General features: G+C 56.2%; 1 protein-coding gene and 1 long non-coding RNA gene across 3 annotated transcripts; one reads left to right on the forward strand and one right to left on the reverse strand.

Moving 5' to 3' along the window:
- The first annotated feature begins 1,139 nt into the window (after nt 1-1,139).
- SIRT6 (sirtuin 6) lies at nt 1,140-19,207 on the forward strand. 2 transcript variants are annotated; one of them, XM_029053518.2, is made up of 8 exons: nt 1,142-1,267; nt 8,718-8,845; nt 12,684-12,866; nt 16,918-16,977; nt 17,282-17,377; nt 17,783-17,863; nt 18,089-18,212; nt 18,797-19,207. In XM_029053518.2, the coding sequence occupies exons 1-8, from the start codon at nt 1,202-1,204 to the stop codon at nt 19,082-19,084; spliced, it is 1,026 nt and encodes a 341-aa protein (XP_028909351.1). In that variant the 5' UTR covers nt 1,142-1,201; the 3' UTR covers nt 19,085-19,207. The 2 variants fall into 2 exon arrangements, with proteins under 2 accessions (XP_028909350.1, XP_028909351.1); XM_029053517.2 differs by having other exon boundaries at nt 1,140-1,267; nt 18,089-18,887.
- LOC114807463 lies at nt 12,799-16,411 on the reverse strand. Its single transcript, XR_003755525.1, has 3 exons — nt 16,375-16,411; nt 14,627-14,823; nt 12,799-12,884 (listed from the first exon to the last, which is right to left on the reverse strand). It is a non-coding gene; the product is annotated as an uncharacterized LOC114807463 (long non-coding RNA).
- Nucleotides 19,208-19,682: the final 475 nt, after the last annotated feature.

The raw sequence follows: 19,682 nt of genomic DNA on the forward strand, positions 1-19,682 counted from the left end.
CGGCGGGGTGGGGATTAGAACCCATGACCTTCTGATTCCCGGGCCCGTGCTCTATCCACGACGCCAGGCAGCTTCTCCAGAGCCCTTATAAAATTACACCACCTCTGAGAGGCTCGGTGGAAAGAGCCCGGGCTCGGGAGTCAGAGGTGGTGGGTTCGAATCCCGGCCCCGTCACATAAAATAATAATAATAACGTTGGTATTTGTTAAGCACTTACTACGTACAGAGCACTGTTCTAAGCGCTGGAGTAGATACAGGGTCATCAGGTTGTCCCACGTGAGGCTCACAGTTAATCCCCATTTTACAGATGAGGGAACTGAGGCACAGAGAAGTGAAGTGACTTGTCCACAGTCACACAGCTGACTAGTGGCCGAGCTGGGATTCGAACCCATGACCTCTGACTCCCAAGCCCAGACTCTTTCCACTGAGCCACGCTGCACTTATCAGCTGTGTGGCTTTGGGCAGGTCACTTCACTCCTCCGGGCCTCAGTTCCCTCATCTGGAAAATGGGGATGAAGACTCCGGGCCTCACGTGGGACCACCTGATGACCCTGGATCAACCCCAGCGCTTAGAGAAGCAGCGTAGCTCTGTGGAAAGAGCCCGGGCTCGGGAGTCAGAGGTGGGGGGTTCGAATCCCGACCCCACCACTTATCAGCTGTGTGACTTTGGGCAGGTCACTTCACTTCTCTGGGCCTCAGTTCCCTCATCTGGAAAATGGGGGTGAAGACGGGGAGCCTCATGTGGGACAATCTGACCACCCCGTATCTACCCAGCGCTTAGAACAATGCTCTGCACATAGTAAGCGCTTAACAAATAGCAACATTATTATTATTATTCTATCCACCCCAGCGCTTAGAACAGTGCTTGGCACATCGTAAGCGCTTAACAAATACCACCGTCCTCATTATTATTAATAATAATTAATTTCCCTTCGAAATCTTCCACCTCGAAGCTCCCCATTTGCCAATCTCCTATCTTTCATCATCCCGCCCGCCTCTCCCCCTAGATTGTCAGCTCCCGGACGCTGCGCACAACACTCTGCTCTCGAGAAGAGGCGCGTCCTCGCGCCACCCGGCCGGCGCGCATGCGTCCCCCGCCCCCTTTTCCCCCCTCTCCACTTCCGGTCGGCCCGGCTCGCTGCAGAAGCCGCAACAACAAAAACTTTATTGAGAGCGGCGCGGCAAGCCGCGGCCCGGGAAGATGTCGGTTAACTATGCGGCCGGCCTTTCTCCCTACTCCGACAAGGGCAAGTGCGGGCTCCCCGAGGTGAGGTGGTTCCTCCGGGACCCGGCCTCCCCTCCCCTTCCTTTCCCCACCGCCGAGGCCTTTCCTCATGGGACCCTCTCCCTCCTCCCCTCCCCCCTCTTTTGTTTCCTTCCCGTTTTTCCTAAGGAAGAATCCTGCCCCGCTCAGCCAGCGGGACCCTTTCCCCGCACCGGATTTGTCTTCTCCATCTCATTCGTTTTCCTCCATCTTTGGGGAATTGCCCTTTGCTTATCTTGGGGAAACCTTTCTCTCCCACCCCCCCGCCCCTCCCCACCCATCTGATCCCCTCCCCTACTCTCTCCAACTCCCTTCTCTCCCCCCCACCACCCCTCCCCACCCATCTGATCCCCTCCCCTACTCTCTCCAACTCCCTTCTCCACCCCCAGATTGGAAAAGCTTGAAGTGAAAGATCAAAGAAAACTGTATTGCCTGTCTGTATTAGAAGGGGTGGGATCATTTTAGGGAAGCGGCGGGGCTCAGTGGCAAGAGCCCGGGCTCGGGAGCCAGAGGTCGTGGGTTCCAATCCCGCCTCCGCCGCTTGTCCGCCGTGTGACTTTGGGCCAGTCACTTCACTTCTCTGGGCGTCAGTGACCTCATCTGGAAAACGGAGATGGAGACTGTGAGCCCCACGTGGGACAACCTACCTCGTATCTCCCCCAGCGCTTAGAACACTGCTTGGGACATACTAAGCGCTGAACAAATACCATCGTTAGTATTATTATTTAAGGGTCTGGCACTGTATTAGGTGCTTGGAATTACAGTAGAAATGTAGAAAGGTCTCAAGGAGTCTGCTGTTCCAATCAATCAGTAGTATTGATGGGGATGTAATAAGCACTTGACAAATGCCCAATTTTTATTGAAAAGGTAGAGAGCAAAAAGAGAGAGACAGACGGTGCCGGGTAGCTAGATATAAATTCACCAGCCCTCGACAGTTTTCTTACCAGGCTACTCTGGTGACCCCTGGGAGGTCCCCAGGTTTGTAAATGACCACAGCGTTCACTCTCTCGGGGCACTTGGTATTCCTCCGACCCACAGTATCCGCAATTTATTCATATTAATGTTTATTTTCCCCTCTAGAGTGTAAGCTCCTTATGGGCTGGAATGTGTCTACCAACTCTCTTGTATTGTGCTCTCCTAAGTGCTTAGTACACTGCTCTGCACACAGAAAACGCTCAGTAAATCCCATTGATATCGAGTGCTTACTGTGAGCAGAACGTTGTATGAAGTGTTTGGGAGAGTACGGTACGAAAGAGTTGGTAGACGTGATTCTGCCCACATATTCACAAATGCGGTCTAGCCGCTGTAGAAGGCAGACCCGGGATGAGGTTGCAAGGAGCCATTTGGGAATTGGGAAGCGATTAATTCAATATTTCGTAAATTAAATGTGTTCAGATCTTCAAGGCACTAATGCTGCTACTCATTCTGCAACTTTTCTCCTACTCTTTTTCACTTCTAATCTTTCCCCATCTATCTTATCTCTTCCTTTCCTTTGCCACTCTCATCCCCAACCTACAGTCAATCAATCACTGGAATTAAGTGCTTACTCTGTGCAGAGCCCTGTACTCAGCACTCGAGAGAGTACAGTACGACAGAATTGGTAGACATGTTCCCTGCCCACAAGCAACTGGCAGTCCAGAAGGGGAGACAGACATTAAGATCAGTTACGGATGTATAAATAAGGGCTGTGGAGCTGAGGACGGGGTGATTTTTAAGTGCTTAAAGGATACAGATCCAAATGCATAGATGATGCAGAAGGGAGAGGGAGGAGGGGAAAGGAGGGCTTAGTTGGGAAAGGCCTCTTGGAGGAGGTGTGCTTTTAGGAGGGCTTTGAAGGGGAGGCGGGCCGTGGCCCATTGAATATGAAGCGGGAGGGAGTTCCAGGCCAAAGGGAGGACAAGGGCCAGGGGCGGTGGCGAGATGGACGAGATCGAGGCACGTTGACTAAATTGGCGCTGGAGGAGTGAAGTGAGCATGCTGGCTTGTAGTTGGAAATCGGTGAGGTGAGGTAGGAGGGGGCAAGGTGACTGAGTGTTTTAAAGTCAATCAGTCGTATTTATCGAGCACTCACCGTGTACCGGGCTCTTGGGAGGGTAGACGCCTTCCCTGCCCCTGAGTTAAAAGCGTTTCGGTTTGGTGCGGAGGAGGGTGGGCGGCTGTTGGAGATTTACACTAAGGAGTAACATAAGCAGATCCTCAGGGGGCAGAAATTTCAAAACTTCTCTTTGGGGAAAAAATCGGCTGTTTGATGTTGTGGTCACGTTTGCCTCGTACGCGTAACTCCAGCTGAACTGTGGTTAGATCCCCTTTCTGTTCTTTGCGTATATTGACTGGGGCATCCCCAGATGACTTCTACTTCTCCGCAGGTCACACCTTCCCATTCCTACCTCTGCCCATTTGTACTGCCTCTGCGCTTGAGTACTCAAACCTCCCGCGGCACTTTTGCGTCCGTTAACTTACAAATCCTGTTCAAGCACTTTCTCATCCGCGCAACCGTCTTTCGGTTCTCTTTCTCCCAGCTGTAGTTTATTTTGTGTCTGTTTCCCCTGCTGTATTGTGAACTCCTGGAGGGCGGGGGGTTCTCTGCCGTTCTACCCTCCCTCTTAAGCATTTGGACCTTGCCCTACACACACTCGGTGAATACAGTTGAGTTTAATTCCCTTAGATAAATCTGTGGTAGATTTAGGGGAGGCAACAAGTATAACCTCTCTGGACTTGAGTTAAATTTTACTTTTGAATTTCCCTGATGCACTCAGCAAAAAAAAACACCAAAAAAAGCCCTTAGGAAAATACGCTTTCTATAAAGCCTAGACATTTTGGGGATCCATCCGTTCATTCAGTAGTATTTATTGAGCACTTACTATGTGCAGAGCACTGTACTAAGCGCTTGGAGTGTACAGTTCGGCAACAGAGACAATACCTGCCCAATGACGGGCTGACAGTGCCGCGTCATTGCACCCTGAGAATTTCTTTCGGCGCCCGGTGCCTCCCTAAATGACCTGCCACCTTCTCTCTGCCTTTCTTTGTGGGTGTTGCTCCCTTCCATTCTAATACTAATAATTGGGTATTCGTTGAGCGCTTATGAAGTACAAAGCGCTGGACAGAAACAGATCAGACACAGTTCCCGTCCTACGTGGGGCTCCCGTCTGAGGGAGGGAGAACAGACGCCTTATCCCCACTTAATAGAGGAGGCAACCGAGGCACAGAGAAGAGAGTGACTCACTCAAGGCCACCCAGCAGGGAAGCACCGAAGCTAGGATTAGAATCCAGGTCTCCTGACTCCCAGTACTGCATTCTTTCTACCAGGCCGCGCTGCTTCCTCCCTCCTTTTGCTTTCTCCTAGTCTCCGAGAGTCAACGGGGCTACCCACTGCGTTTAGCTGAACTCCGCACCGCTCAAAGCAGAACTCCAGCTAGATCTCATTCCCCTACTAGTTGAGTACACACAACTAGGTGTGAACCCAACTAGTTGTAGTTGGGTACACACAAAGAGGCAGAGGCACATCCAGTCTAGGTTCAGAAGGGCTTTGAAGATGGGGAAAACAATGGTCTTCCAGGCAAGGGAGAAGTGTGACCCAGGGGTCAGAGGGGGTAGAGACAAGAATGAAGCCTGCTGAGAAGATTGGCCGGAGAGGAACGGAGCCGTGAGCTGGGGTGTAATGGGAGGGGAGTGAGGGTCTGTAAGGGTGAGAACCGACTGAGGGCCTTAAAGCTGATGGTGGGGAGTTTCTGGAGGCGGGGAGATTAGTGAGGAGGCTGCAGGAGTAATTAAACTGGGATATTACAGATGCCTCTGGGATGGCCATTTGAATTGAGGAGGAGGGTCGTATCATCCCGAAAATAGGGAGGGAGAATCAAGCGGCCGAATCCGGGGGGGGGGGGGGCGGTTAAACGAGAGGTGGCTCAGTGGAAAAAGCACGGGCTTTGGAGTCAGGGCTCATGAGTTCGAATCCCAGCTCTGCCACTTGTCGGCTGTGTGACTGTGGGCAAGTCACTTAACTTCTCTGTGCCTCAGTTCCCTCATCTGTAAAATGGGGATTAAGACTGTGAGCCCCACGTGGGACAACCTGATCCCCCTATGTCTACCCCAGCGCTTAGAACAGTGCTCGGCACATAGTAAGCGCTTAACAAATACCAACATTATTATTATTATTATTATTATTAGAAGTGTCAAGAATGCCAGGGTTACGGGCTTGAACTTCGGGGAGAATGGTAGCGCTGTTGATTTGTGAGGGACGAGAGGATTTGAGGGGAAAGGTGAGAAGTTCAGCTTCGGATATGGCGAACTTGAGGCGTCGGGGGAGTCTCCATGGAGAGACGTTCTGGAAACAGGAGGAAACGTGAGATGGCAGAAAAGGAACGAGGTCGTGGCTGGAGAGGTAGGTGTGGGAGTCATCCCCGTCGGGGATGCTGTGAGACTAGATGAGTTCCCCAAAGAATGAGGGGACCCAGAACGGAGCCCTGAGGGACCCCCACAGTTAGGAGACACGGGGTAGAAGAAGAAACCTTGAAAGAGACCTCAGAAAGAGAGAACAGTGTCAGAAAAGTCAAAGTTAGATAACGTTTCCCGAAGTGAGTGGTCCAGAGGCGTAGGCGGCCAAGAATTCAAGAAGATTTAGGACACAATACAGTCTCTGTCAGGTTTGGCAAGGAGCTTGTTGGTAGCTCTGGAGAAAGTCTCATTGGAGTGAAGAAGGGGGAGACCAGATTAGAGAAGCCATGTGGCCTAGTGGATAGAGCACGGGCCTAGGAGACAGAAGGACCTGGGTTCTGGGTTCTAATTCCGGTTCCACCCCTTGTGTCCTGAGTGACCTTGGGCAAGTCACTTCACTGTGCCTCAGTTTTCTCCTCTGCAAAATGGGGATTAAGGCTGCGAGCCCCATGGGGGACAGGGACTATGTCTGACCTCATCCCCTTCTATCTACCCCAGTGCTTAGATCATGCGTAGAGAAGCAGTGGAAAGAGCAGTGGAAAGAGCACGGGCGGGGGGTGTCAGAGATCATGGGTTCGAGTCCCTGCTCCGCCGCTTGTCAGCTGCGTGACTTTGGGCAAGTCACTTCACCTCTCTGGGCCTCAGTTGCCTCATCTGTAAAATGGGGGTTAAGACTGTGAGCCCCACGTGGGACAACCTGATCACCTTGTAACCTCCCCAGCGCTTAGAACAGGGCTTTGCACGTAGTAAGCGCTTAACAGATGCCAACATTATTATTATGATGATGCTTGGTGCCTAGTAAGTGCTTAACAAATGCCACTAATTATTATTATTATGGAGAAAGGAGTTGGAGAAGAGGAGGTAGAAGCAGCGGGTGGATACTACCTGCTCAAGAAGTTTGGACAGGAATGGGAGGAGAGAGATGGGGCCACAGCTGGATGATGCTGAGGTCGGGGGGTCGGGGGCGGGCATCCTGAGAAGTGGCGTGGCCTAGTGGAAAGAGCCCGGGCCTTGGGAGTCAGAGGACCTGGTTCTCATCCCAACTCTGCCACCTGCCTGCTGTGTGACCTTGGGTAAGTCATTTAGCCTTTCTGCACCTCAGTTCCCTCCTCTGTAAAATGGTGACTCTCGATACCCGTTCCCCCACCTACTTAGGCTGTGGGACGGGGACTGCGTCAGAACTGATCGATCTGATTCTACCCCGGTGCTTAACAAATATCATTATTTTTATTTCTGTTAATGGTAACAGAATTGTTACCATTAATACCAACAGAATTACAATAACAGCTATTGTTATTAGGCTAGAGGGGAGAGGTGGGTACGTCTGAAAGGCAGAGGGAAAGGAGCCGTGAGAGAGTGAGGGATTGAAAACATCAGCCAGGGAGGGGAGAAGAGTGGGTGCGGTTATTTTCATGGAGGTGAGGAGGTGCGAGCTCGGAGGAGCGGGTGGAGAGAGTCGATTTAGAGAGCGGGCGGAAAGATTTCCTCTGGAGTTGTGGCCGAGAAGGATGAGAGAGTTGAAGCGGAAGGGACCTGGGAAGGCGAAGCGGGGGAGAAGTGATGTTGCTGAGTGGAATAGCAATGATACTGGTATTTCTTAAGCGCTTACTGTGTGTCAAGCACTGTTCTAAGCGCTGGGGTCGATACAAGGTAATCAGTAGAGAGTTACAGCAAGGTAAAATGAAATGGCCAAAGTAGGCCTGGTCTCTGGATTTCCACCAAAAGAGGTCTGCCGCCAGAACACAGGGTCAGCAGAGCCTACTGTGGGGGTGGTCCGGGGTTAGTGGTGCGATACAGACGGGGCAGGGTGACCCCCGGGGGACAGCAGCAGCGAAGGAGTTGTGTGGCTGAGAGGGTGGAGTTGTGTGGCTGAGAGGGGGAGGTTGATTGGGGGTCCAAATGGGGCACGATGGCCTGGGGTGAGTGGAGAGGATTTAGAGATCAGGGGTTTCTGGGGGAGGCCGGGGGGCGGTAAAGGCGTGTGAAGGCAGACGACGTTGTGGTCAGAGAGTGGGAGTTCGGAGTTGATGTGGTTCCAGTTGGCACAGTGACGGGGAGATGGCTAAAAACCTGCACCCGGTTTCCATGCTCTTCCTGTTGCCCCTTCCAGGGCCAAAATACCCTGGCTTTGGCCGAAAACCCGGCCCATTTCCCCTCCCTTTAAGCTTTCTCCCAAGTCGGTCCAGGATCGTAATCGGTGATCATTAAATCTGATCGATTAGCCCCTGATGACATTTCCGTGCTTCCCCCCGTAGACTGTAAGCTCCTCGTGGGCAGGACTCACATCAACCAACTCCTGTTGTACTGGACTTGCCCAAGCGCTTAGTACAGTGCTCTGCACTCAGTAAGTACTGAATCGAAACCATCGAGTGGCCGATTAGGCTGTGGGAAGCACGTTACTCAACGCTGAGAAATGGCGAAATTCCAGAAGCACCGTCACACTGTGGATTGTCAACTCGTGGGCGGGGAATGTGTCCGTTACAGCGTACTCTCCCGAGCGCTCGGCGCAGAGTTCTGCACACAGTAAGCGCTCAGTAAATCCGATTGACTGACTGACACACTGAGAAGATAGGGCCATCCTTGATCCAAACCACCCCGCCTTCCCCAGCTGCGCCTCTCGCATAGAGTCAGAGGCGGGGATAAGCTCCGTTCACTTCAGGGCTCTGCTGGGGGAAAGATTTCAGAGCCTTTGGCGGCCCAAACTTCGCTCCTTCAAACGATCCGTGGTATTTTTTCAGCGCTCACCGTGTGCACTGCACTGAACGCTTGGGAGAGTACAGTGTAACAGAGCTGGTAGATGCGATCGCTGCCCACAGTAGATTTACAGGTCCTGCAGCGGGCGGAACTCCTCACGCACGATAAGAATCCAGATGCCTCCTTCCGGAGAGCAAGGTAGCCTCCCCGGCCCCATCTCGGGCCCTGGCTGCGGGTCTGGGGACTCGCGTTGGTGGCCTCTCCGGCCGTTGCGGGAGGAAGACCCCCTAACCCTCCCCGGCTCCCAAATCCTTCTTTTTCTCCGCAGATTTTCGACTCCCCAGAAGAGCTGGAGAGGAAGGTGTGGGAGTTGGCCCAGCTGGTGCAGAAATCGTCCAATGTGGTGTTCCACACGGGGGCAGGCATCAGCACGTCGTCAGGCATTCCAGACTTCAGGTGAGAAGAACCCGGGCCACCAGCGGGCAGGCGGTGGCCAGATACTTGTCTCGATTCGGGGAATCCCCGTTTAGGCCCGTGTGGAGCACGGGCAGGCCCGACGGCCTTCCAGATCGCTCGCCCAAGCCGGCGGCCCCATCCCAGTATAGACGGGCGTCTGGGGGAAGCCACCGCCCTGTGGCCTGGGGTCTCCGCCCCCCCGTGCCGCCACGCCATCCCTGTGGATGAGCGAGTGAGTGAGCCGGGGGACAAGCGATGAACATTGCCGTTCTGTGCTTCCACGTGATCCTGTGCCGAGGGTGGAACGGTGGATCCTTGGGTCACGGGGAGGGGATGCTCAAGAAATATGCAGTGAGTTGCTTCTCGGAGGAAGAGCCAGACGGGTCTCTCTGAGGTTGTCGTTGCTGTTGTTCTGCGTTCGTTTGCGAGACTTGGTCCGAGCGGTTTTAGGTCTCTCTCGGGCACGCCCCTACCTCCATCCAGGGAAGCTCGGGAGGGAACGGGAGTGAGGAGGATGGTGATTGGTGCTTCTCTCTCTCTCCGTTCCTGATTCCGGGCCTCCCTCCACCGGTGCCAGTCAGATTCATTCACTCATTCAATCGTACTTATTGAGCACTTACTGTGTGCAGAGCACTGCTGTACTGAGCGCTTGGCGAGTACAATTCGGCAACAGAGACAATCCCTACCCAACAACGGGCTCACGGTCTAGATGCCAGTCCGAGCCGGCCTGGGAACATCGCCGATCTCAGAGCCCGAGGAGGCTAACTAAGACGGACCCGGGGTGGTCCTCGGTGGACCTGGATCGAGCCAATCCTCCACACCCTCCCCAGTGTGATAAATGTAGACTGCAGATGAATTGGCCGGGCAAGGCCTCCCCCCTACCCTGCCACGGGCCCCTGCAGGCTGGATGGGCTGCCCCAGGCCTGGCATACGCCTGCCAGGACCACACGCCCGGTCCGCGCAGCTGGACCCGCCCGCAGGAGCGAGGGCAGCAGAGCCGACGGCCAGTCAATGCACTCTTCCTTCTCTGTTCCCGGTCGGACACCGCCCCCTCCCTACCTCCCCCTCGGCTTTCCAGTCCCTTCCCATCTGGGGTTTGAAACGCCGGGTAGCCGTGCAGCCTGACTGCCCGAGCGAGTAAGGAGCGGCCCGTACGGGAAGCCTTTGGGGCCCTGGGGTTCAAGGACAGTCCCTGGCACTTTTTCTCCAGACCCCGTGTCTCCTCCAGGCAAACCTTGCCTCCCTTGAAGATTCCCCCTCTGCTTCCGGTTAGGAAGGGGGATCGAAGAAGCGTAACGTGTCTGTCTTGGCCCAGGGAAGGCAGAGAAAGGCAGGAGGAGGACTAGGGGGCCAGAAGGGGGTGGGGCAAAGGAAGAGCTAAGGTTAGATCACGTTTCTGGTTGGGTTGTTTGATGCCCTTAGGCATCTGGTGAGCTTCTGATTACGGCCACCAGCACGTGACCCACCAAGGGAGATCCCCAACAGACGGCTGGTGAACCCACTACCAGCCAAGTGCCAGCCTTCAACCAGCCGTGCTCCGGTGTTCGTCGCTAACGGCACGATGTAATTGATTATTTTAGTGGCAGTTCAAATGCAGTTACATCGTGGGCTTAAAGGTGCCAACACAGAACGGGGAGGAGAGGGACCCAAAGCAACAAACTCCTCTCGTATCCAACAGCAGCGTGGCCTAGTGGCTAGAAGGACCCGGGTTCTAATCCCAGCTCTGCTACTTGCTGACTGTGGGGCCTTGGGTCAGTCACGTCGCTTCTCGGTGCCTCAGTTTCCTCATCTGTAAAAGTGGGGATTGAGATTGCGAACCCCGCGTGGGACGTGGACCGTGTCCAACCCGATTAGCTTATATCAACCCCACCCCTCAGTATAGTGCCTAGCGTATAGCGATTAACGGATCCCTCTCCCCAAATGCAGTTGAGCCGTTTCCGTCCCATAGCGGCTCCGCGGACGCACCCTCTTCTGAACGTCCCATCTTCTGTCGTAAAGTCGTTCTGGTGTGTGTATCCGTAGAGTTTGGTCGGTGTGGATACGGAAGCGGTTTACCGTCGCCTTTTTCCACGCGGTAAAACCCCGCGCCTCTGCCGTTGTCTTTGATCGCCGTTTTGATCACTCCATCATCCGCCCTTGACTCTTTCCCGTGCCGCCGCTGCCCGGCACGGGTGAATCAACTTCAGCACTTCAGCTTAGACCTTTCCGTTATAGGTAACCTTATGTGGCATAGCCCTGCGCGTCATCAGCACACACAAACTCTCCTGCCACAGTGACGGAACAGTTCGTAGGAGAAGCTTAACAAATACCTTTTTTTTAAAAAAAAAAAAATAGCACAAAACTGGCCCGAACAGGTTCAACCCTAAGGTTAGCAGGTGACTTTATTATTATGGCATCTGAGTGCTTACTGTGCGTCAAAGCACCGTTCTGAGTGCCGGGGTAGATACAAGGCAGTCAGGAGATGAGGTATTGCCGGGATTTGTCTGCCGTGATAATGAGGAAGGCAGATACTGGAGGATCCACCTGCGACGATTTGCATTTTGCCATTCCTTTTCATTGCAGAACCTGGCTGGGTGAGTCCCTAAATGGAGGCTAGAGATTTGTGCAGGAGGTATTTTAGAGAAGCAGTGTGCCCTAGTGGATTAAAAAAAACAGGCCTGGGAGTCAGAAGGACGTGGGTTCTAACCCCGGTTCTGCCACTTGTCCACTGTGTGACTTTGAGCAAGTCACTTCACTTCTCTGGGCTCGTTATCTCCTCTGTACACTGGGGATTAAGACTGTGAGCCCCATGTGGGATGTGGACGTGGCTCAGTGGAAAGAGCCCGGGCTTGGGAGTCAGAGGGCATGGGTTCGAATCCCGGCTCTGCCACTCGTCAGCTGGGTGACCGTGGGCAAGTCGCTTCACTTCTCGGTGCCTCAGTTCCCTCATCTGGAAGATGGGGATTAAGACTGTGAGCCTCACGTGGGACAACCTGATGATCCTGTATCTCCCCCGGCGCTTAGAACAGTGCTCGGCACCTAGTAAGCGCTTAACAAATACCAACATTATTATTATTGGAGAAGCAGCGTGGCTCAGTGGAAAGAGCATGGGCTTTGGAGTCAGGGATCATGAGTTTGAATCCCAGCTCTGCCACTTGTCGGCTGTGTGACTGTGGGCAAGTCACTTAACTTCTCTGCGCCTCAGTTCCCTCATCTGTAAAATGGGGATTAAGACTGTGAGCCCCACGTGGGACAACCTGATTCCCCTATGTCTACCCCAGCGCTTAGAACAGTGCTCGGCACATAGTAAGCGCTTAACAAATACCAACATTATTATTATTATTATTATTACTTTGTATCTATCCCAGCAGTTAGAACAGTGCCTGGCGCATCGTAAGCATTTAACAAATACTTTTTTTATGATATTTCATAACCGCAAGGCTGGTTGCTGTACCGTCCGTGGTCTCACCAGCCAGTTGCTTGGCACTTCCGTTGATGGCTCCAGTTAGAAGATCTGTTTGGTACCAGACACCAGGTACAGTTAAGTTTGAAAGAAGGGCCCCGCTCCCCCTAAGATGTTCCCTCCCCGACCCCTCGACTCCAGGGAGTGGTTTATACGAGCGCTCTAGAGGATGAGCGGGATGGTGTACGTTGGCTCGTATGGCTCTGAGTTTCTGGCCTACTTTTCCTCCAGAAATCTTCAGGGTTTCAACAGGAAGTGGCCACGGAGCCTCTTCCCTAGTCCACCCCAGAGGATGGTTACTTTCCGTGACGGGCGAACTCAGTGGTCCCGTTTCTGAGCCCAAAGGGGAACTGGATGGAAGCGGCGGGTGGCTCACTCTCTCCTCTTCCTCCCTAGGGGCCCACATGGGGTGTGGACAATGGAAGAACGTGGATTGGAGCCCAAATTTGACACAACCTTTGAGAGCGCCAGGCCCTCTAAGACCCACATGGCCCTGCTGGAACTGGAGCGTGTTGGTATCCTGAAGTTCCTGGTGAGCCAAAATGTGGATGGCTTGCACGTGCGCTCTGGATTCCCCAGGTACCTCTCCTGTGGTCCCTGAACCGGTAGCGAGACAGGCACAAGGTTACCCAACTGGCTTGCTGCGATGTTTCGCACCCCTTGCCCGGGTTCCCGGGATCCGTTTGTCTTCACTGGTAGCATCAAAAAGCATCTCTCGTATTTACTTGGGTAAATGCCTCACTTTTTTGCCCAGTTTTTATTGCATTAAAAACATGGGTGGGGCAATGGTGCAGGTCATAAGAGACACTGAGAACGAGCGGCCAGAGAGCGAGGGGGAGAACCAGGAGAGGACAGTGTCAGCGAAGCCGAGGTTGGATGAGGTTTCCAGGAGAATGGGGTGGCCGACAGTGTCGGAGGCAGCCGAGTGGTCGAGGAGGATTAGGATCGAGTAGAGGCCGTTGGATTTGGCAAGGAGGAGATCGTCGGTGACCTTGGAGAGGGCGGTTTCTGTAGAGTGAAGGGGACTGAAGCCAGATTGGAGGGGGTCAAGGAGAGAATTGGAGGAGAGAAGTTGGAGACAGCGGGTGGAGACAACTCGCTCAAGGAGTTTGGAGAGGAATGGTAGGGGGGAGATGGGGCGACAACTGGAAGGAGCCGTGGGGTCAAGGGAGGGTTTTGTTAGGATAGGGGAGACGTGGGCATGTTTGCAAGCAGCGGGGAAGAAGCCACTGGAGAGCGAACAGTTGAAGATGGCTGTTAGGCAAGAAGGGAGGGAGCGAGTGTTTTGATAAGGTGAGAAGGAATGGGGTTGGGTGCGCAGGTGGAGGGGGTGGATTTTGAGAGAAGGCAGGAGATCTCTAGAGATACTGCTGGGAGAGATGGGAGAATTGAAGGAGGGACTGGGGAGGGGCAGAGGAGATTTTAGGGAGATCGTGCCCGATAGTGTCAATTTTCTTAATAAAGTAAGTGGCCAGGTCACTGGGGGCAAGGATGGGAGAGGTGGGGGGACTGGGGGTTTGAGGAGGGAGTCTTGCATCCACTCTGGGCTTCAACTGGAAATAGAACCTCCTGCAAGGTGCCAAAGTTGGAAAGGTGGAAGCTGCCTCTGCTTTTCCCACGCCACCTCTGGTGTTCGTGGGGGACGGGGCTGAGAAGAGGAGTCAAACCCAGCCCTCTGTTCCCTCTTCCAGTTCTTTGGCCACCAGCAGATTTGGCTAAAATGGGCAGAATGATCACCTACAGTTAGAAGCGCCCAGGAAATCTGTTTGGGGAGGAGAGCCTCAGATTTGGTCCACCTTAGGGACACCTGAACTTGACCGAAGGGAGGACCCAGAGCACGGTGGTACTTAGGGTCTCTGTAAGGGGTCCTACGGTAACCGGAACATCAGGGAGACCAAAGGTGTAAACTGTTCTAGCGGGGGGCAGTTTGGCCTTTCCTTTTGGATGCGATGGCTAGAGCAGGCTTGGGACCGCTTTTGTCTCCGGCCCCTGGGGCAGGGCTTGCGACCGTCCGCATGGTTTCGAGGTCCCTAGCGTCGCCTCACTCCTCCTAGGAGCGTCCCCCACCCGCCTGCCATTCTTCCCTCCCTACCCGTTCTTTTACTCAGGTGACCTGAGCACCCCGGTGAACACGAGACCCGGGACGAGCGGTCGCAGAGAGGACAGGATGGGGTGCGGCGGAGCTCAGAGTCCACTTAAGAATCGGCAGTTTCAAGCCATGGCCAAAAGCCACTCTTCCGGGGGCAGCCCTCCCCCCTCCCCCCAACGCCTCCGGGAAAATTCTCAACCCTCCTCATTCCCTGGCCGTGCTCCAGTCACCCATCTTCCACCCCACCTACCTTCCCAGGCTTCCTGCTGCCTCCTGTCGTTTCTCTCTACCTGTCAAGACGATCGCCAACTGGTCTCTAGTGGCTCAGGCCCAGTTGGAGCTCAACTCTTCTTTACCAAGAGCCGGAGGTTAGGCCGTCGTAAGTCTTCGGCAGCGCCCCGTGGTTTGGGAGACCGCTCGGTCCGAGAGCTCGTTTTCCCCAGAGGCCTGGAACGAGGGAAGGCCAAACATCTTTAGGTCAGTGCGAGCTCCATGTGTCAGGAGGTGGGGTTGGGGGAGGGCAAGAAGGGCGATGAAGAGCAGAGCGAGTTCCCCCTTAAAATCCCCGTTTCCCCCCGCAGCCCGACACTTCGGTGCCTCCCTGTCGCTCCTGCTGGGGCTCCAGATGGCCCCAACCCCTTGCTCTCGGGACCTCCGCCCCACCCTTTCCAGCTAGGGTGTTTCAAAGAGTTAATAATTCAGAGAGCTACTGCAGAGTGAGGAAGGGTGGTCGGCTTGGGTAGCAGGAATTCAGGAGTGCACAGGGTCCCCCAGAGCATGGTGGCTTAGACCAAATGCCCCAGCCGCTCCTTTTCTAGAGGCAACCCTGCTAGCTGAAGAGTATCTGTTGAGCCTCCTCTGGGTGCGGTGCACTGTATTAAGCGCTGGGGAGAGGTCAACGTGAAGAAGCGAAGTTTTCCCCGTCTCCCTCCCGCAAGGAGCTTCTAATTCTGTATACGTGGACTGGAAATGCCCGGTGGGTCGGTACAGCTTGGGGTTAAGTGGGGCCAGCTTCCCGGAGGAGGGGAGGTTTTAGGCGGGTTTTGAATACGGGGAGACCTGCAGGCTGACAGATTTGGGGAGGTAGGGCATTCCAGGCTGGGAGAAGAGCGGGAATGAGGGGACAGAAGCAGGGGTGAGGTACATTTAGAAGGTTAGTTAGGCGTGGAGGGTCGGTGAGCCGCCGTGAGGAGTTCTCGCTGGATGCTGTGAGAAATGGGGAAATCAGTGGAGGGTTTTGAGGAGTGGAGAGGTGTGGGCCAAGCAAAGCTTCAAGAAGATGATCTGCACAGCGGGGTGTGGTGCGGGGCGGCTGGGGGAGCAGGGAGGAGACTGACGAAATAAGTCTGGCTGCCGCGGGACTGGAACTGGCCCGCAATTAGCGCTTGGTAAATGCCCCGATGATGATGGGAATGATATCCTGGACCAGGGTGGATCCAGGAGGTGCCGTATAGGAAGAACTGGCGGGATTTGGCGGGAGCTCGGATGAATCTCTCCACGGGCTCATCGCGGAAGCTTCGGGAAGCTCATTGGCCATCTAAGGCTATTAGGTGGGGAGGGGCGGCGTAGCTCTCTGAAAAGGGCCATTTTCTGCCAGACTGTGGGCAACGGTAACCGTCCTCAAAGGGCGTTAGCCTCTGGCCCTCCGGGGTAGAGCTGAGCTGCTTCCACCCGCCCTCTTGGTTGCAAGGGGCCGGCTGGCAAGAAGCGGGGCAAGTTCGGAAGCTCACCTCCCAAGTGGTGCTGAGATGGCAAGAGAGGGAGCTGTGAGCTTCACATTTCTGAGGCGGAGGCGGGACTCGCCGGGGGGAACGGGAGAAGCGGCTCGCTTGCCGGACCCGGAGGGACCAGAAGGCGAGGCTACAGAGGGGCAGGAGGAGCGGGGGAATGTGTGAGGCCTGGGCTCGGATCTGTCTGGGGGCCGGGGCCCGGGCTAGACCGAGCCTCGAGTTCTACTCTTATCCATCGATCCATCAGTGGTATTTATCGAGCGCTTACCGTGGGCCGAACACCCAACTCAGCGCTTGGGAGAGTCCAACGAAGGTGGTAGACGGGCTCCCCGCCCACAAGGAGCTTCCGGTCTACAGGCAGAGACGGGCATTAATATAAACAGATTGCGGGTACATACCTCAGTGCTGCGGGGCTGAGGGTGGGGTGGATACTCTAGCGTGAAGTCGCTTCATCTCGGCCAAATTGCCCACCTCCTCGGCTCCCTTCGCCTTCCCTCCTCCCCCCGTGTCGTGGCTTAGCGGCTAGAGCCCGGGCTTGGGAGTCGGAGGACCCGGGTTCCAATCCCGACTCTGCCACGTGTCTGCTCTGTGACCTTGGGCAGGTCACTCCACTTCTCTGTGCCTCCATTACCTCACCAGGAAAATGGGGATTAAGACTAGGAGCCCCGCGTGGGACGACCCGATGACCTTGAATCGACCCCAGTCCTTAGAACGGTGCTGGGCACACAGTAAGGACTCACCAGATAACATCGTCATTATTATTATCGTCGTCGTTGTTATGCTCTGGTCCTTTCCGCCTTCCTCTCCGCAGGGACAAACTGGCAGAGCTCCACGGAAACATGTTTGTGGAGGAATGTGTTAAATGCAAGAAGTGAGTACCCACTTCTTCTCTGAACTAACCCTCGGGGATCCGCCCCTCACCCCTGGGTGGAGGCGGAGGCAGATGGGGAAGAGAGCAGCGGGGTGACCGGAGAGCCTGGTCAGTCCGTGGTGGGAATCCACGGGGTCACCCTCGGGATCACCGGGCTCCTGCCGAGGGGGATGATTTGGTTCCCGGAGGAGAATGGAGACCGGTGGCTGCCGGGCTGGTCGTCCCGGCAGCTTCCGCCCCCGGGCCCTTCTCCCACCTGGATTGTGAGCCCCTTTCTCGTCCTCCCGGCCCGGCGGGTCTCTAGGCAGTACGTGCGTGACACGGTGGTGGGCAGCATGGGACTCAAGGCGACGGGTCGGCTGTGCAGCGTGGCGAAGGGTCGTGGCCTCCGGGCCTGCAGGTAGGCACCCGTCCTCCTCTCCACCGACGGGCTGGGGAGCCTCTGTGCCTTTGGAGCTGATGCTCCGTGCGTGCGTGCGTGTGTGTGCGAGAGAGAAGAGAAAAGGGAAGTTGTAGCGGCGGGGGGGGGGGGGGGGGGTTTGCGGGCGGCCTCTGGGACCTACCCAGGCAGCACCAGGGCCGCCAAACCCGCACGGCGGGGCCGTTGTTGGATCTGGAAAACGAAACCTTTTGGAGACCACGGTCCCCCGTGAGCCTGGAGTCCTCCCCCTCTCCCCGAGCCCGTGCCCACTCCCGAGCCCTCCTCCCAGCTCTGCCCCCAAAGGGGCACCAAGACCGAAGACCCCAGTGCAGACGGGCAAGGGGACGGTCCACGGCGTGACTCTAGCTTCTCTCCTTGCCTCAGAGGAGAGCTCCGGGACACCATCTTAGACTGGGAGGACTCCCTGCCGGACCGGGACCTCAACCTCGCGGACGAAGCGTGCAGGTACGGGCCGCGGCTGCCTGGGTCAGGTGACCGGGGAGGGGAGGAGGGAGCGCCGGGATCTCGATCCCGATTGCCTTTCTGTGACCAAGCCGGCCCGGGGGCGAAATGGGCCCCTCTCCCCCTCGGGGCTCCCGGCGGGGGAGAGGTCCCGCTGGGGGGCTGGGGAGGCCGGGGCCCGCGGCCGGCCGGCCCCCGAGCACCACCCCTCGCGTGTGTCGGTCCCAGGAACGCCGATCTGTCCATCACCCTGGGCACCTCGCTGCAGATCAAGCCCAGCGGCAATCTTCCCCTCATCACCAAGCGCAAAGGTGGCAAGCTGGTCATCGTCAACCTTCAGGCCACCAAGCATGTGAGTGAGCCGCCGGGCAGAGCCCTCGTCCCCCCGTGGGGACCACTGCCTGTCAGCCCGTCCCCTCCCCGAGCCGGCCTTAGGCCAGACCAGAAGGAGCCTCTGGCTCGGCGGGCGTTGAGAGGCCAGGCCAGACGGCTACCGCGAAAGCGTGAGAGGCAGCGGCCGGGAAGCCCGCTCACCTGCTCGGCTGCCGCTTCCTCTCCAACCCTGCCACGGCGAGGGCCCAGAGGGGCCCCTCGAGACCGCAGCGTTTCACTTCTCTTGGTGCGCCGGGGCGGATACGGGTGGGAGAGATGATCCGGTCATCCGGCCCTCCCGCCCTCGCCTGCGGCCTTGGCCCTTCAGTCGGGCCGCCCTCGGGGCGAGGAAGAGGGGGGTGACGGACGGAAAAGCCGAGGCTCGGAGACGTCGCCCGGAAGCCTAGACCGGAGAGCCCGGTTCCCCCGACTCCTGGCCCCGAGCTCTCTCCGCCAGCCCCAGCCTCCCCCGTCTCTGCCGGACTCAGTACCCGCCAAGGCCGGCGAAGATCAGAATGCACCCTCCCCTCCCCCGATGCATCTTGCTTCCCCTCCCCTTGGCAGGACCGCCAGGCCAACCTGCGCATCCACGGCTACGTCGACGAGGTCATGACCAAGCTCATGAAGCACCTGGGCCTGGAGATCCCGGAGTGGCGGGGGCCGCGGGTGGTCGAGTACTCCCTCCCAAAACGCGAACTGGGCCCCGGAGCGGAGTCTGGAGTCCCGGGCCCGACCCGGGCCCGGCCCGGTGCCGAGGACACGGGAAGCAAGGGGGTGAAGCTCGAACCCCCCGAGGCCGCCGTGGCCCCCGTGGCCCCCAAGAGGGTAAAAGTGGAATCCCTTCCCACTTGACGCAGAGACACAGGGCGGGGAGTTGGGGAGGGGTGGGGTGGGAGGGGGCGGGATGTCTGTCTGGTACGGGGGGCTTTTGTTTGTTGGGGTTTTTTTTTTAGACGCACCCGATTTTTTTTTTTTTTTGGTGGGGGTGTCGGGTTTTGGGGGTGGTTTTGTGTGTTTTGGGCGGAGGGCAAACTGATTTTCTTTTTCTTGACAATTCCCTTCCTCTCCTTGCCCTCTCCCCACTGCTCTCGGGGGATCCTGGGTAATAATCGGGCCAGCAGTCGATGACTCAGCCTCTGTCCCCTTAAGGGGCCCCCGTCCTCCCCGGAGAACCTGCGATCCGATAACGGCCTGTCCTTCGTAGTCGTCTTTATAAAAAAAAAAAATTTTTAATAAACCGTGGACACGAGAGGCGTCCGGCGGGAGCCGTGGAGGAGGGACCTTTGGGGAGCGGGGCCGCTGCCGGTTCCTGTCCTGGCCTCGTCCAGCCGGTCGGCCCCCGTCGTCTGAGGCCATCTTCGCTGTCGTCCTCTCCCTGCTCCTCATGGGTTAAGGGGGTGGAGGAACAGAGATGGGAATTTCCCTAAAGTGTTGCCGCTGGCAACGGGGG

The sequence above is a fragment of the Ornithorhynchus anatinus genome, chromosome X2, assembly GCF_004115215.2.
Source record: "Ornithorhynchus anatinus isolate Pmale09 chromosome X2, mOrnAna1.pri.v4, whole genome shotgun sequence".
Lineage (NCBI taxonomy): Eukaryota > Metazoa > Chordata > Mammalia > Monotremata > Ornithorhynchidae > Ornithorhynchus > Ornithorhynchus anatinus.

Coding starts and splice junctions, on each gene's coding strand:
- SIRT6 (XM_029053517.2), top strand. CDS start 1,202: ATGTCGGTTAACTATGCGGCCGGCCTTTCTCCCTACTCCGACAAGGGC. Junction 1,268..8,717: donor GCAAGTGCGGGCTCCCCGAG/GTGAGGTGGTTC, acceptor TTTTCTCCGCAG/ATTTTCGACTCCCCAGAAGA. Junction 12,867..16,917: donor GTGCGCTCTGGATTCCCCAG/GTACCTCTCCTG, acceptor TCCTCTCCGCAG/GGACAAACTGGCAGAGCTCC.